Source organism: Penicillium soppii (assembly GCF_028829465.1).
Source record: "Penicillium soppii strain IBT 18220 chromosome Unknown utg000004l, whole genome shotgun sequence".
NCBI lineage: Eukaryota > Fungi > Ascomycota > Eurotiomycetes > Eurotiales > Aspergillaceae > Penicillium > Penicillium soppii.
The window spans coordinates 1,127,262-1,142,662 of record NW_026643234.1 but is presented as its reverse complement, the minus strand read 5'-3'; the positions used below and the strand labels follow the sequence as shown (position 1 = coordinate 1,142,662).

Sequence of the window (15,401 nt, the reverse complement as noted above, 5' to 3'; positions counted from 1 at the left end):
TAGAGGACAAGCTCACACTTGGCGTATCGACCGCCTTCGTATCTGTTATCAACACATTACCCCGTTTGGTTCTCCTTTCTAATTTAACCCCAAATTTGGAATTGCCCCAATTGACTGTTCCAAGATTGACTCTATGGATAGTCCACTCATTTCTCCAGCTAAAGCCCGGCAGGCTGCCATTCAGACCAAAGATTGGGCTTACGTGAACTCCTGGCTCAATCGAAAATACGCGCCCAAACCTGTTCCAAAGTTTGAGCGCAACGAAGATACCCTCCGTGTCCTCCTGACCCTAGCTGCAGCCAATGATACTGCCGATGATGAGGCTACCCTTCAACAGCGAGCCCGCGAGGAAGCAATTCAGGCATACAAAACACGGGAGGAATTCGAGCGCAAAGATCCACATGAGCAACAAAAAAATCAACTTCTTGATGAAGTCGAGATGTCCCTTGATGATAAGGGACAGCGGGATCTAGAAGATCTCGCCGACTCTGCAGCAGCTCTTGGGAATACGTTGAATCCGAATCCCGGGGATCTGGGCCAGTCAATTGTGGAGCTCACTGTGGAGGAGTTTGAAGCCCAGGAACAAATTGCAAAGGTTGAGACATTGCATCGATACCTCCAGCAAGAGTCAGCCCGACTACAAATAGAACTCCAGGGACTGAAGTCAGACGTGGCATATGAGATACCCTCAGATACACAAAGATTGGCCTCAGAGTGGGCACGCGGCACAAAAACGCTGGCAATTAAAGTCGCGGAGTATCAGGACCGCATCACCTCGCTGGAAAGAGTACAACCTCAGGGACCAACCATCGAAGAGCTGGTGGCAGAAGAGGAGAATGTCATCAAAATGCGAGAGACAGTGAAGTCGCTTCAAGGCCGCTTGAGGGCATTCCAAAACTTTCCCAGTGATGCCTCAGGGGCGCGGGCAAAGTACAAAGAACTAGAAAGTGAACTTGATCAACTTACGCAACAACGAGACTCAATGGTTGATAGTCTAGTCGAAAGGCGACAAGACTGCTAACTTAACATGACTATGCTTGATCTACACTTGGAATGAAGGCTTTTGTCACTTGAAAATTTGATAGTCTTAAACTATGTTCTGTCGCTATGAAAATTCAGATGGTATCATGAACTCATAAAGAGTCGTGAAAGCAGGGCGATCCCCACATCATGGAATGACCTTGATAATGGCCACTCGGCTCAATGGAGGCAATCTTAGTGGCTACCGAGGCCAAGAGCATTCTTGACCTTGTCACCGCTGGGATTACTGTTAGACCATGGCGACTGAACAGCAAGATTGGCGCAAACTTACATGGAACCGGTGGCACCATCGTGAACATGATTGTCACTGGCGCGCTGGGCCTTGTCGAAGGCTTCCTGACCAGCACCCTTGCTCTCGTCGGTCTGCAAGCCGCGGGCAATGCGATCGGTGGTGTCGGTGGTAGCCTCATAAATCTTGTCCTGAGTGGACTTGGTAGAATCAGGGGTGAGCTCCTCCTTGGCCTCTGAACAAACTCGTCAGCAACGATGTCTTCACACCTTGATAGATAGGGGTTGACAGTGTCACCTACTGGTAGAGAAATCCTTGCGACCAGCGTCAGACATGATGAATAAGAGTTTGAAGTTTGTTGAAAGAATGGTAGGACTGTTTGCTTTGGAGGGTGATTGATTAAGAAGAAAGAAAAGAAGCTGAAGAGGGGAGTTTATATAGATTTGTTTGTGTCCATAAGCCTATACAAAGTACCTAAGTACAAATGACGTCGTTTGCTGCTCGCTACATATATCGTGATGGACCCCGTATATTGTCAATATCTTCATATCTATGTATTTGGGCTAGGACCTGTTAGATCATGGTTCAACCAACCAGAGTGGTTCCCAGACTCGGCTGGGAGATGACAAGTACATGTGACTGTGGCGCTCCGTCGGGCAGTAAAGACGTCATCGTGAAGATGTGGCTGACCAGGCGCAATTGACGTATCAATCACGTGATTGAGGATGACGCACCCTTTATCCGCTCCGGGGCTCCGGACAAATTGATTCCGTTATTTGTGCTGACTAATTTTGTCACCGCTGGGGCCCAGGTCCCGGACCCCTGGATATCGGACTATATTTGTTCCATATCGGGTGAAACTTTATCCTCACCGCAACCGCCTTGCGGCGGTCGGCCACAGACAGCCAGCTTCGATCAAGGCTGGTTTGTACAGACTGGACTTTATTGCCATCTTTGACTCACACCATGTCGATGGAATCTGTTTTTCTCTATGAAAATTTCTCTGTTTTGTTTTGGCCATCAATCAATAACGTTTTTTGAATCACTGCTTCGCGATCTTTCATCTCATCTTTATTTTACACCAATAAATAACTTACAGATCCATTTCGCGCTTGTTACATTCATTGTTGCATCCAATTGATTTTGTCGTCAATGATTGATTCGGACTCTGAGCCTTCAAGCTGGGATTTTCCTCAGGTGCATGACCTACTCCGGTCGCCCACCGAGGGGGGCACCTCGAATCCCATTCGCCACCACCAAGCTTCCGACCCCTCGGTTCAAGAAATACATGTCAGGGCTGATGGTGACGATAAACATAGTGGCAAAGCTAGACCTTTGACCTCTCGGCGTAGTCACACCAAGCTCGGAGACTTCGGTTCTTTATGGGAACTTTTGAATCAACGTCCTGCTTCCGTCAGCCTCACATCCGTTTCGGCTACCAGAGAGTCCAAGCCGCAGGAAGCTAAACCACAGCCCGATTTATTGTCGGTTTTGAGTATCCTCCAACGTCCCACTGACCGCATCTTATCCGATACTTCTGTCGCCGCAGGACACACCCTCGCTCCTTCCGATAGCAGTCGCATCAAAGATCTACAATCTTCCCAGGCCACCGTCACAGGCCATGCGCTTCTTTCCGTTACTTCTACTCAACCACTTTCCATATTGAAGAAAGTAACAGACGACCCACGTTCTGGAAACCCTGTCAATGTGAAATTTGATAACCCACGAACTCCAACAAGACACATCACCGGAATTGGCAGTTCAAATGACACGCCCAAAGTGAAGCTGAAACATCGGGTTCGGGAGAAAGCTCACCGGACCGATAATCTCAGGCAAACAATCTCTTCTTCTGAGGACAGCGCCGGAGTTGAATCAGACTCCAGCCTTGTCTTCGACCATTCGACACCCCAAAGACCTAGGGCCTTTGCCTTTGTTCCTTCCCAAGTCGGCTGGTCCGAAGCTACAAATGACCGTTATGATACTCCTCCTTCTTCATATGACGACCAACAGTGGGCTTTAGATGCAGACACTATCAGAAATGATGTTCGTGTTCGGTCCACCCTGTACAAGTCGTCGACAGAACGAAGAATCACTTTGATGATCAGACTTCGAAATGATTTTCCTGATTGTGCCAAGATCCTCCCCCATATGGGACAATCTCTACTACAGAATCCCAATGAGAGAATTGAGTCACGTCCTATCCATATATTTGTTGACATGTCCAACGTATGATTCAATCTCCCATCTACTCTCTTGCCAAGCTAACTTGACTGTCAGATCATGGTAGGATTTCACGACTCAGTTAAATCCTCACGAAACATTCCTCAATCAACTCGAATCCGTCGCGTCCCCATGTCCTTCTCCAACCTTGCCCTGATCATGGAACGAGGCCGCCAAGCCGCCAAGAGAGTCTTGGCGGGTTCGGATCACCTCCCCTCCATTGACGAAGCTGAAAAGCTCGGCTACGAAACCAACATACTAGAGCGTGTACAAAAAACCAAGTACGCAAGCACACCTCGTCGCAATAACAAACGTCGGAAGTCCCTAGTCTGCGGCTCCCAGGGCTCGCCCGGTGGACCTGAAACGGCCACCGCTTCTGGAGAGCGATGGGTTGAGCAGGGTGTGGACGAAATTCTGCACCTGAAGATCATGGAAACTCTGCTTGATTTCAAGCGACCAGCCACAATTGTATTGGCTACGGGCGATGCAGCAGTTGCCGAGTTCTCTGAAGGATTTATGAGGATGGTTGAGCGCGCGCTGCAGCACGGCTGGATTGTTGAGCTTGTGAGTTTCGCGCAGGGCACGAGCTATGCCTATCGGAAGAAGGAATTTCGGAAGCAGTGGGGAGATCAGTTTCGACTTGTACAGCTGGATCCATACATCGAAGAGCTTTTTGAATGATCTGAAAGATCTCAATAATGACAGCCGTTGTTTACTGCCGGATGGGATTCACATATGTTACCAAGTACTTATGTAATTGAATTTGAATGAAGCGATGATACTCTATTTCAGTTAACACTGACTCCCGTTTAAAGTCATGTATACGGACGAGTCCTTAATTCGTATATAATTGTAGGCTTCGAATCAACCCCCGCCAAATGGACGTCATTGGGCGGAAGACAACCACCCATATTGCTGCCTCGTGCACACTTCCCTCGTCTGCCTAATTTAAATTGATGATCGAGATCTAGATCTATATATTGTTGGCCGCGAATTTGTGTTCCAAATATTGTTGCTCTCTTCTCTGTCGTCGAGTCGTTGATCCAAACGAATTTCGGGAAAAACCCCAGTGCTTGGCATTCAAGAACAACCCGGACTTCGCCTTAGACAATCCGCAAAAAAATCCTTGCAAGAGAAAGAGAGAAACCACAGACATTTCTACAACCAACATTGTATCACTCAATCATGTCGCAATTCACCAACCAAGATTTCTATGGCGGGGCCATGCGAGGTGTTGTACCGCAGGGCTGGATTGATTCCAGGTCAGTATAACCCCCCCCCCCTTGCCCAAAGTCGACAACTCTTTTTTTATTCTTTTCTAAATCATCTATTTGAACAAGTCCCCTTAGAGCCACAAGCTAACAAAATCACAGCACCCTCCGCGAAGTGCCCGACCACCAAGAGCTCTTCCTCTCCCCAACCACGCTGTCTAGTCTAATCACCGAGATCAATCAGCGCGTGTCAGAGGAAGAAGCACTAAGCAGAGTGGCCACCTTCAACCGCCAACCAGCAGCACCCATTGGAAGTGCAACTTCCTTGCAAATCGACCATGCCGCTGCCATTTACCACCTGCACGACCTTTGCGACGAGGGTGACACCATGAATGTGATCACCCCTCCGCAGCAGGTCCAGCTCTCTTTTGCTTCACCTGACGCTGCACCGATCAAGGCTTATCGCGGTGCTGTTTTGTTCACGACACCGCAGAAAAACTCTGGGGCTGGTGCGCCGTCGAAGGTGACGTGCCATTATCTTCTTGTGCGTCTTGCGGATCAGGAAACGGATCTGTTGGTTTTCTTCAATGCGCCTCATGAGGAGTTTATTAAGAATGGGGATTCGATGGGCTTGGCGGCGGAGGAGACTCTTGCGAAGAATACTATTGACGCATTGATTGCGAAATTGGAGATTTGTGATTGGGGACTTTTTGTTTAAGATCTAATTGATAACAGGGGAAGTGCATTCAGAATACGAACTGGACATGAAAATGAACATGAAGTTATGGAGATCAATTGAATTCTTATTTGGCAAGATGCATTTGGGGATATAGCCACCTATATACACCCCCCTCATTTCTCAACATTTCGCTTCTTCTTCTTCTTCTTCTTCTTCTTCTTCTTCTTCTTCTTCTTCTTCTTCTTCTTCTTCTTCTTCTTCTTCTTCTTCTTCTTCTTCTTCTTCTTCTTCTTCTTCTTCTTCTTCTTCTTCTTCTTCTTCTTCTTCTTCTTCTTCTTCTTCTTCTTCTTCTTCTTCTTCCTCTTCCTCGTCGTCCTCCTCCTTCCCATTCTCATCTCTTCCTATCATTGACATTTGCTCTGTTCTGGCAACTTCCTGAACCAAATCTACCTGCTCACAATTATCACAGAACTGCTGTAAAATATCAAGTCGCTCGTGTGACTCTTTAAGTAGATCCTTCGTCTGATAAAGCTTGCTTCTTAGTCTCTTGACCCTCTCATTCCATTTCACAGTCCTATCTTTTCTAGTGTCTTGCTGAGACTGAATGTTGCAAACTTCCTCTGGGATTTGGTCTGTAACTGCAATTGAAACTTCTGGGACAAATGCTCGTGCTGTGCTAGTCTGGGGTTGGAAAGATAGGTTGTTTGTGGTTGCTTCCCGGTCCAACTCAACTTTCGGGGCTGTACTGCTTGACATTTTGTCGATTGTGTTGAGAATCAGATGCTATACCTGCATTGGCCGCTGTCTCTGGGGGCTCACTTTCTATATATCATATCGTAAGCGTAGATTTCCATCTCTGGCAAAGCCAGTTTATACTAATAATAGATCTTGTAAGCCTGTAGGCTTCTCAAAGGCTTAAGACTTTCATTATACTCAAGACAACAAACAATAGGAGGCAAGCGTCCGGGTAGACAAGGGGACGCGTATGGAGAAACAAAAGCCTTTGGCCCTAACTCTTTGTTGAAAACGACAACCCCTTTTTAACAAAACATTCGAGGCATTAAGGGAAACTGAAGTAAACGGAATTTGTGAAAGTCCAAAAATAAATGACCATGGTATAACGCTATGCGGGGGTAACTATAGAAAGACAGATTATTTTCAAAATATTTCCATCATCGGCATGGCAGCCCATTCAGTCGGCTCTTCCACGGGCTCTTCTGAAACACATCGTTCACACTGACACACAAAACGGAACGATTTTCGGAGATGCTCGCGGCGGGAGTCGAGATCTGTATATTGTGTCAAGTCGAAGTACGAAATACAGCATTCCTCGCCGGCGAAGATATCGCGAGCCGCGGTGAAGACCATGCGGCCCTTCTCGTCGGCTTTATGAATGATCTATCGTAAAGGTGGTTTAACATTGTTCTACTAGCATGTCAGGGGCAAGATTCACTTACGTTCGGCAAACATGAATGATTGGCGATTGCTGCGGTAGGATAAACTGCTGCGGCGAATTGTTCCCCGCGGTCAATTGGAGAACTTGGGATAGGGAAATGGCCCGTTTCACGCGGGTAGAGGCCAAAGGAGTTTGCTTCCTCTTGGCATATGAGATGCAGAACACGATCTGCTTTCATTCCATGGGGCAAGACAGGACCGCTCTGTAAATACTTCTTCACGAGGGTGGACCACGACCGGACTTTGTCATGGGACCATGTATCGGACGATCCACAGAGCGAGTCAATGCCTTGCCAGCAGTCATCTTTTGATCGCTGGGACAAGTCAGTGCCAGAACCACCCGAACCATATAATTGGCTATGTCGCATGGCAAGCAGGCGAACAATCACCCACAGCATGCCGAAGTCGTATTCAGTCCATTTGGACCGAATCGGTCCGGCATACCGTTTGAGCCAGGTGCATTCGAAGTCGTGCCGGACTTTGTCGGCGCTTTGGCATGTACTGCTGCACCATATGACATCTGGCAGACAGGCCTTCGGACATGAGTTCCGATCTGGATGGCGAGAAGCCGAAAGATTACAAGCGGGATTGTTGCAGATCAGATTGTCGCTGTCTGGTTCGTCAACGACGGGAATAATTGCATAAGGGCGATCCACAAGGAGACAGGTGCCTTTGGGGATGGGACTGGAGGTTCGAAATTGTCGGCCTTTGATCGAGTCGGTACTTTGGATTAGATGCGGGTGGATCCAGTCGGGCTGCGTTTGGGATATCCCTTCTACACGGACCCGGTCCAATGGTTGGGTGGTGATATATACAACTTGGGACATGGTGCATTGGGGTGTTGCAAGGTGGGTTTTTCTCTATTTTCAAATGATTCAATTTATTTTTTTATGTTCATTTCGCACAACATTCTCTGCAAATCGATTCAAGACTTCCGTTTGGCTCTTGGGAGTGGGTCTTTTTTCATCATTTTTTCGCCTCCCAAAGAAAAGACAGAAATGAAGGTAAGGGTGAAGTTATCCAAGCGACTGCAAGTGATTGGCGGTAATCTTCACGCGGTTAATTGAGTGGATATCACTGGCCAATCTCATATGTAGTCTAATTTTGAATATCCACTTTTCTTCAATCGATCGATTGTTGATTTAGTGAGTGTTTTGGTTAGTGAGTTACTGTTGTAAGCTGATCACTTTCATCCCTTCTTCCCTACACCGTTGCAAATGTGTAAAAATTCTCCAATATATATCCTTGGCAGCATCTTTACCCACAATAGGATCAAGATGCCCATACCCTTCAGCCAAAAATCTGCGATAGAATTTCTCACCAAAGCGTCGCCGTAAAAGCTCATAGTCCTTCAATGTGGACTCAGGATCAAAGACTTGGTTGTCCGTGCCCGAGATGAAAAGAATTGGCAGACCTTCTAGCCGTTGTAGACGCTCCTCTGTGAGAAGAGAGTGTGAATCGTTGTTCAAGCAAGCCCCTCTAGTTCCCATACCCACGACATGCTTCATAAGCTTGGTATGAGTTCCTGCAAAGAATTGGTGAACATTCTCGTGAAGATTCAGATCTAAATTCTCATGATTCCAGAGTAGACCAAACGCAAAAGAAGTTCTGCGACATGCTGTAGAGGTGCAGATATCTCGCGGGTGTCCGACAGGATAAAAGCGAAGGAGAATATCAATTAGTCGTTGAATCAGGACACTGCCGATACTGCTGGCAATCGGGAAGTAATCACCAGCCAGAATTTCATAAAGCTGGATTAGCAACGTGGTACTCCCTTTGAGTGAGTTCCAGTACCCGAAAACCTGGTTCATGAAGACAGAGTTGGCAGTGACACCAAGAATCTGGCTGCTGTCAATAGTACCGTCGAGAATTCCCATACAGAGAGCCACTGAGCCTTGACAATGTGCTACCACATATGGTTTCTGTGGCTCTCTGTCTCGGATTGTTCCAATTGCAGCAGCCACATCCAGACGACAGTCAAAGACAGTAGATCGTTGAGCCTCAGTGAGATCACAACCCCAGCGAGGAGTCAGTGCATAGCAACGATGGCCACGCTTGGTAAAGTATTCAATCATATTGCAGCGCAAAAAAGGCAATGCGAAAACATTATGCGTCGCGCCGATTCCAGTGACTCCGGGTAAAAGCAGGATTGGGGGAAGGGTCATGTGGCCGTCTATTTCTTCAGCCCCAGAGACAGGGACTGGCTCATATATATCAAGTTGTACGTACGCGCCATCAGAAGCTTTAATCGTACACGAGGCAGATGCGGTTTTTTTGGAGTCGATGTTGCTTTGAGGCGAGATCGTTGGATATCGCACGGGTCCGAAGCGGCGGAAGAAGAAGAGACTAATGTGCCGCAGAAAGGAGAACAAAAAGGCCACCAACGCAAGTAGAAGTCCAGCTTTGAAGGGCTTTGTGGTCCGGAAAGTTTTGATTTGCCGCTGAAAATCAAGAGGCGAAATATGAACTGCTCCTGTTCCAAGATTTGATCCATCTGGTCGGGTGATATTGACATTCACTGTCGTTGTCGCTTCCCATGTCTTTCTAACTGAGAATGCCATCTCTGAGTTGAGAAATTTGCGCCCTTCCAGGTGGTATATCGTGCCCTCCACTGAGAGGAGGTTCAGATGGTAAGACATGGCCAATGTCTCTGCATTCTCTGGTACTGGGGTAAAAAATTCCAGCGTTCCATCCGCAACCTTGAGTGTAGATTTAGACAACGCATAGCAGGAAACTGTTCCCATGCATATTCCTTGGTATTTTGATCCTGGCGATTTCAACAGTGTGAGGATTGTAGTACCAGAGATTTGTATATCAAACCCTTACCTGCTTGTGCGCATATTTCTATCGTGAGAAACATCTGCATAGCACAGGATGACCCCTTTCCCATGCTCTCAGAAAGCTCGAAATTCTCGACATCCGGTCCTATGTAAACATATCCATGCAAGACCTCCGTAAACTGCCAGCCTATAGAAGTTGAGGTTCCTTCGTTTTTGCTTTGACGGTTCTGCCAGTCTCGGGATACTTTGGGCTCGCTGTTTGTGTCTAAAGGATCGTTTGATGTTTCGAGATCAATCGACAGGCCAGCTTTTTTGTGATCAAGCTTACCGATCGCTCAGAGAGAGCAGCGATCGTCGCTAGCGGATTTACACCTTGTCATATTCAGCCTCGGCATTTGCAAAAGCTTGCTATCCAACTTACCTAGGCTTGTTGGAACAACGGACGCATCGGAGCATATGAGACCCTCATATATCTCACTACCATGGCCTGTAAACACTTCTCCAATTTGATTTGTGACACCACCTTGTCCTGTACCATCGCTGCTCATGTTAGCACCTCCCAGTAGATGCACTGTAACTTCCTCCTGATGACTCCCTACTGTATGTATTAGCTTCTTCCTGAATACGTACGTGTTATCGGACAGTCTCACCATAAAAGTATGAAAATCCCATGTCTGCTCCTGTGCGAGCAAATAGTCCAGTGAAAATACTCTTCATTCTCTTGAAATGCTCAGATCGACCTTCTTTTGGCCCTGACAAGCATAACTGATTATGCTTCATAGTCAATGTGATTTCATTACTATCATGGGACATCACAAGATGTGTTGAAGTTCGTTGAAGAGATCCACCATGTGCATAGGGCCCCAGTAGAAGAGATTTGAGCGAGGCAATAAATTTCTCCTTCCCCTTCCGAGTGTCCCAAAGGAGATCCAGTGCCTGGTCCTTTATAGTTTGTAAGGCGAGCATAAGATGAATGACTGGATTGAACGTCTCCGGAATGCAACCATCTTGGATAACATATCCAGATAGGGGACTGGTTAGGGAATTAACTTCGCGATTGTCTATCACGGCAGTGACTGTTGGTCCAGGTGGACTCGAGAGATGTGACGATTGACGGGCGATGCCGTTAATGTTGATGCTGCCATTGTATCCTTGTATAGATGTATCAGATTTGCATGGCTGCAAAAGAAAATTGTGAACGTACCGAAAACCAACAGATCTCCATTTCCAGATAGATTTCGTCCAACAAGCGGAGACATTTGCAAACCGCGCTTCTTTGAACGAAGCAATATCCCGGTTGTACCTAAAGCACCTGCACCGAGGAAACAGAATTCACTCTGCGTCGGAAAGAATCGACAGTCAGCTAACATTTGTATATCGTGCAAGGACTCGGCCATGACAGCTACCTACGGCTTTGACCCAAAAGAGCTGCTGCTTGAAATGATCAGCAAAAACAGACCTTCCATCTCCGTGCCAGGAGAAGTGAATGATATAGCCTTCTTCACTTCCCTTCTCTACAAATTGGACCTCACATCCGCAGAATATCTCAGCTCCCCAATTCCAGGCATCTGCAAGGTAAGTTGTCGCCACGGAGTTTTTCGAGCCATCGTTAAGTCCAGTGCACTCGTGGCCTGTTCCGCTATTTTCCTGCATTGGTACACCTACATTGTTGCGGCCGCGGTGGAAAAATGTGGTAAGTGGTGCTCGACGAAAGTTTTCTGCCTGTCCTAGCCATTTTGACTCCTCTCGGAGATGCTCGAGTTTGCTCAATGATGGATAATCCTCGGGATATATGGAAGGTTGCAGCATTGTCTCCGCGCGTGAGTAATCTTCCTTTTTTAGCCACGATTTCCTTTGTGTATGTGCAGGAAAAGGACTCACATGTATCGAGTATTGACGGGTTATCTTTTATTTCTGATGGCCACACACTCATTTGTAGTGTTCTTGTATCGGCTCTCAAGAAAACCCCAGCGTTGATCAATGAGGTTCCTCCTAGTCCTGTGATATGATCAAAAAATGCTGGCTTTGGGCTTTTGATCATAACGACTGGTATCAGTTTGGTTTACATACCATGAGCAGAAAACGCATGTTGTCCATCACCCAAAACAAGCTGGAAAAGTCGAGTTGGGTCACTCTTTGACAGCAACTTCGAGATGAGACCGTTCTTCGTAGAGCTTCCTGAGATGCTCATGTCTCCCATACATTGTCGGAAAGTACACGGAAATGACCCAGCTATATAGAATGTTAGCCTTATGATAATAAGGTAGATTCTGGATATTAGACGGAATGGATTCATCTGTACATCTTCTCTCCCAGCCAAGTTCTAACACTGCGACACTCTTCCCTGTCCGGGCCATTCGACTAGCTGCCACACCAGCTCCATAACCAGATCCTACAATCACAACATCGTACTCTGATTTCATCCATTCGAACGGGCGACTGAGTGTCGGATAATCATCAGTCTTATCTTTGAAGTTTGACATTTCGTAGCGGATGTTGTCTCGGAAGGCAGTGTTGATCACTAGCAAACAAAAACGATACGCTTTTTGCGGGCATTGTGTGGGAGAAATGACACTCGTAGAAGAAGGAATAATTCCCGAACCAATGACAAATGCGGGCATATACGGAGTCAAGCAGAAAACACCTGGCTCCAATGGACTCGTAAACCCGCAAACGTTTTGCATTGGCGGGACGCAAGGGCTGACATTCGGTTATACGTTTAAACCTAAAACGCGGAATCATACATAAGAATGGTCAAATATGAAGATTGTGCTCTCGACTTGTGAATAGCATCGAGAATGTATCGGACATGGCACCTTCTTAGTTCTAACCCAACATGCTACACCTTCTAGATTGGCTGGCAGTGGATGATCGCTAGGCTTGTACGAGGCTTATCCCGGTATCAATACGGTATGCAACACACCGTCGCACTTCAATATTCAAGAGTTCTGCGCAAAGCATCTTGTTATTGGTGTTAGTTGATGTCATCTAGTTGTTTAGAGCAAAGTAATGCCTAGTTTTGATCATATCTCCACACTCCATGTCAAAATGTTCAATCGGTTGGTTTCTCATGTCTTTCTTGACATCCTTGGTGTGAAGAATATGTACTCCAAATGGCCTAGTGCGCAAACCACTCCAATATGATTTCTTTCACGTATCTCATTGGTTTTCTCGTATCTAAGTCTAGTGTTATGATTGTTCGATGATTGTTCGCATGCCTGCTTACTATATTGAATCTCGCCCGTGGACACGGCAATCGCTGACTGTACTTGAATTTAAGAAATTTTCGACGTATACAGAAATTGGAGCTGTCTGAAAGTTTCTTGTGCCGCGCGGCATGCTTGTGGTGTACCTAGGTATCAGCATGGCATGGTATGTATGGACACGAAAATTGCACGGCCTTCATATAAGTTTAGTTCAAGTCAACCCATATTCATGCTGTCTCGCAGCAACACGATTTCAATAGTGACTAGGCGAAATGGCTACCACCATGTCCTCTCGATACGACAACAAATCAAATCAACGGACTTGAGCACTTGTTTGTGCATTAAAGAAGATTACATTCATGAGGCTCCTAGTGAACCAGAAACTATACACATGAAAACAAGTGGAGAGGTCTTCTCAATCATCTTCCAAATTGATTACCACCTTCTCGTATTTCTTCTTTGGTGCAGCGCGAGGCACCGGCTTAATCTGTTTGAGATAGCCTCTGCAGCGGCCACATCGATGACGGACCGGATCAACACTCTTTGAGTGTCGACCCACCTCGAAGGGGCACCCCAGTACCACACAGGCCCAAAGGTACTTGTGATTGATCTCGTAAGTATGTTTGGTCGTAACTTCCACGCGGCCACCATAGATAGGGTGGCCATCCAATGCTCGAGTGCAACGAGCACCCCATTGCTTGAAACTAGCACCGTGTTGCGCCGCGCCCTTGCCCCTGTTCTCTGTAATCAGGATGTCGAGCAAGTGGCAGTACTCATGTGTCAGGGTACAGAGGATCTTGTCCTCTGTGTCCAAGACTTTCTCGGAAAGCTCAATGGTGGCATCGTAGCGCCGCCGTCCTGGATCTTCCACGCCGCCTTTCCCAGTGAAGACTCGTTCTGAACGGACAGTTGCCCGACCAGCGGTATTCCTGAAGTTTTTGGTCCAGATAAGTTTGATGCCACCAGTGTCTTTGGTCATGTTGGTAATACGGCCGTCGAAAGCATTGTCCAGGTGCTGAAGGAATTCTTCTGCGAAGCCGACTTTTTTTCGTTGAACTCGGCCACTTGGGCACGAATCTCGCGCTTCCGCGCCGCCTCGGCTTTCTTTTGGGCTCTTATAGTTGTGGGGGGAGTGTCTTTGATCCGCGTCGTTGATGGTGTGAGCGGTGGCGAGTCTTTGTGGCCTGGCTTGAGTGTTGGTGGAGGTTCATCCTCTGATTCCGAACTTAATTCAAGGTTCTCCAGGTGTTTGATGAGGTCGTTGGAGTTGTGAAGTCGAGACTTAGGCGCACGTGTTGAGTCGTCTCGGTGCTTGGTATTATCTGCTTCGTATACCAAAGGCTCGGGGTGGAGGCCAAATATAGGACTTGGTGCGCAGTCCTCACAATCGGGGGTAGTCCTCGTCGGTTTACAAGTGGTATTGTCGAGCTCCAACTCTGAATCAGTCGTCTCCATTGATGGCTTCTCATGTGCCAAAACTCTCGGCTCCGTCTCAGCGGCTGGCTTCCTTCCGCGCAAAAGTCTCTTTCTGGGTGATCTTATAGGAGAGGCGGCTGGGGTGGGCTCGTCCTCGGTGTTTGGCGTCTCATGATCAGATGCCTCGTGAGAGCTGAGCTCTTCATTGTCACTGACAATGAAATCGTCAATTGAATCAAAGCTATCGTCAAGCCCTTGATCCTCAATCTCTTCTTCTCGGTCGTCGGCTGTGGGGTGTCTTGTGGCACTATCTCCAGTTCTGCTTCTTCTGGGGGTGTTCTCTCTGGGTGGTGTTTGTCTGGACGGTATTGAATCCGGTGTGCGAAAGCCATCTGTGGTATGTTCTGGTACATCATTTTCCTTGTCATAGTCTGCATTTTCCCTGAAAGCAGGCCTTGGTCTCTGCTTTGTCGGCAGTAATAAAGAATTCACACGCGCGAGTCCTAGTGTCCGTGTCCGTGCCTGCTTTCCGGTGGGCTTGCGATGGCCAATTTCGCTTTCTGATGTCGACTCGCTGTCTGGCAATATATCGAACAAGGTACTAGATCTCGCCATCTGTCGTCGGGGTTGGTTTTGTGCTGAGGTTGTGACGGTGTGCTTGATCGGGGACTTCTTGAGATAAGAACATGGCTCTTTGGAGGGTATACTACCATCCAATGTTTGGGAGGTACGTGGTGTACTTTTCAGCACCCCTCTTCCCCTCTGGGGGGTGCTGTTTACCAAAGGGTTGGCTGTATTGAGTCTGGCCATGGTTTATGCGTTATCCCAGCTTTCGAGGAACCGTATGTTTGAGACAATCGCAGCTTGTCTATGTAGGGCAATGCTGGGGCTTCCAGGCTTGGGGAAAGCACCATGTGTTGATCAATATAGATGTTCGTGTGTTCCTTCAAAGTTCTTGCCGGTGATTTTCCCTATTGTTGAGCTGTCAACGGATGCACGTTGGCATGGCAACGTTAAGCTAATCCGGTGACCGCCTCAGCAGCTCACATGTGCTATGCATGAACTGAGTCTTTCGAGCTCAGAATTTATTTGTATTCTGGTCAATTGAGATTTCCATCTTATTTGTCTTTTGATATAATTGCAAAAAGAACTAAACTAAACTCT

General features: G+C 47.2%; 8 protein-coding genes across 8 annotated transcripts; 3 read left to right on the top strand and 5 right to left on the bottom strand.

Annotated features, from left to right (window-relative positions):
- Positions 1–133: 133 nt before the first annotated feature.
- Positions 134–1,021, top strand: N7529_003839 (uncharacterized protein; the record flags this gene model as incomplete). The annotated part of the gene is made up of 1 exon (XM_057239366.1): positions 134–1,021. One exon carries the CDS (start codon positions 134–136, stop codon positions 1,019–1,021), a length of 888 nt encoding a protein of 295 aa, XP_057098661.1.
- A 194-nt stretch (positions 1,022–1,215) lies between these two features.
- On the bottom strand, positions 1,216–1,605 carry N7529_003838 (heat shock 9/12 family protein; the record flags this gene model as incomplete). Its single annotated transcript, XM_057239365.1, has 3 exons — positions 1,216–1,258; positions 1,313–1,505; positions 1,572–1,605. 3 exons carry the CDS (start codon positions 1,603–1,605, stop codon positions 1,216–1,218), a joined length of 270 nt encoding a protein of 89 aa, XP_057098660.1.
- An 817-nt stretch (positions 1,606–2,422) lies between these two features.
- Positions 2,423–4,171, top strand: N7529_003837 (NYN domain-containing protein; the record flags this gene model as incomplete). The annotated part of the gene is made up of 2 exons (XM_057239364.1): positions 2,423–3,496; positions 3,548–4,171. The coding sequence occupies 2 exons, from the start codon at positions 2,423–2,425 to the stop codon at positions 4,169–4,171; spliced, it is 1,698 nt and encodes a 565-aa protein (XP_057098659.1).
- Positions 4,172–4,675: 504 nt separating this feature from the next.
- mog1 (Ran GTPase-binding protein MOG1) lies at positions 4,676–5,419 on the top strand (the record flags this gene model as incomplete). The annotated part of the gene is made up of 2 exons (XM_057239363.1): positions 4,676–4,752; positions 4,864–5,419. 2 exons carry the CDS (start codon positions 4,676–4,678, stop codon positions 5,417–5,419), a joined length of 633 nt encoding a protein of 210 aa, XP_057098658.1.
- A 134-nt stretch (positions 5,420–5,553) lies between these two features.
- On the bottom strand, positions 5,554–6,136 carry N7529_003835 (uncharacterized protein; the record flags this gene model as incomplete). Its single annotated transcript, XM_057239362.1, has 2 exons — positions 5,554–5,781; positions 5,831–6,136. 2 exons carry the CDS (start codon positions 6,134–6,136, stop codon positions 5,554–5,556), a joined length of 534 nt encoding a protein of 177 aa, XP_057098657.1.
- A 402-nt stretch (positions 6,137–6,538) lies between these two features.
- N7529_003834 (uncharacterized protein) lies at positions 6,539–11,424 on the bottom strand (the record flags this gene model as incomplete). The annotated part of the gene is made up of 9 exons (XM_057239361.1): positions 6,539–6,778; positions 6,838–7,610; positions 8,097–8,273; positions 8,328–9,602; positions 9,662–9,922; positions 10,037–10,213; positions 10,266–10,766; positions 10,820–10,952; positions 11,026–11,424. The coding sequence occupies 9 exons, from the start codon at positions 11,422–11,424 to the stop codon at positions 6,539–6,541; spliced, it is 3,936 nt and encodes a 1,311-aa protein (XP_057098656.1).
- Positions 11,425–11,744: 320 nt separating this feature from the next.
- On the bottom strand, positions 11,745–12,098 carry N7529_003833 (uncharacterized protein; the record flags this gene model as incomplete). Its single annotated transcript, XM_057239360.1, has 2 exons — positions 11,745–11,847; positions 11,944–12,098. 2 exons carry the CDS (start codon positions 12,096–12,098, stop codon positions 11,745–11,747), a joined length of 258 nt encoding a protein of 85 aa, XP_057098655.1.
- Positions 12,099–13,236: 1,138 nt separating this feature from the next.
- N7529_003832 (uncharacterized protein) lies at positions 13,237–15,047 on the bottom strand (the record flags this gene model as incomplete). Its single annotated transcript, XM_057239359.1, has 2 exons — positions 13,237–13,862; positions 13,895–15,047. The coding sequence occupies 2 exons, from the start codon at positions 15,045–15,047 to the stop codon at positions 13,237–13,239; spliced, it is 1,779 nt and encodes a 592-aa protein (XP_057098654.1).
- Between the last annotated feature and the right edge of the window lie 354 nt (positions 15,048–15,401).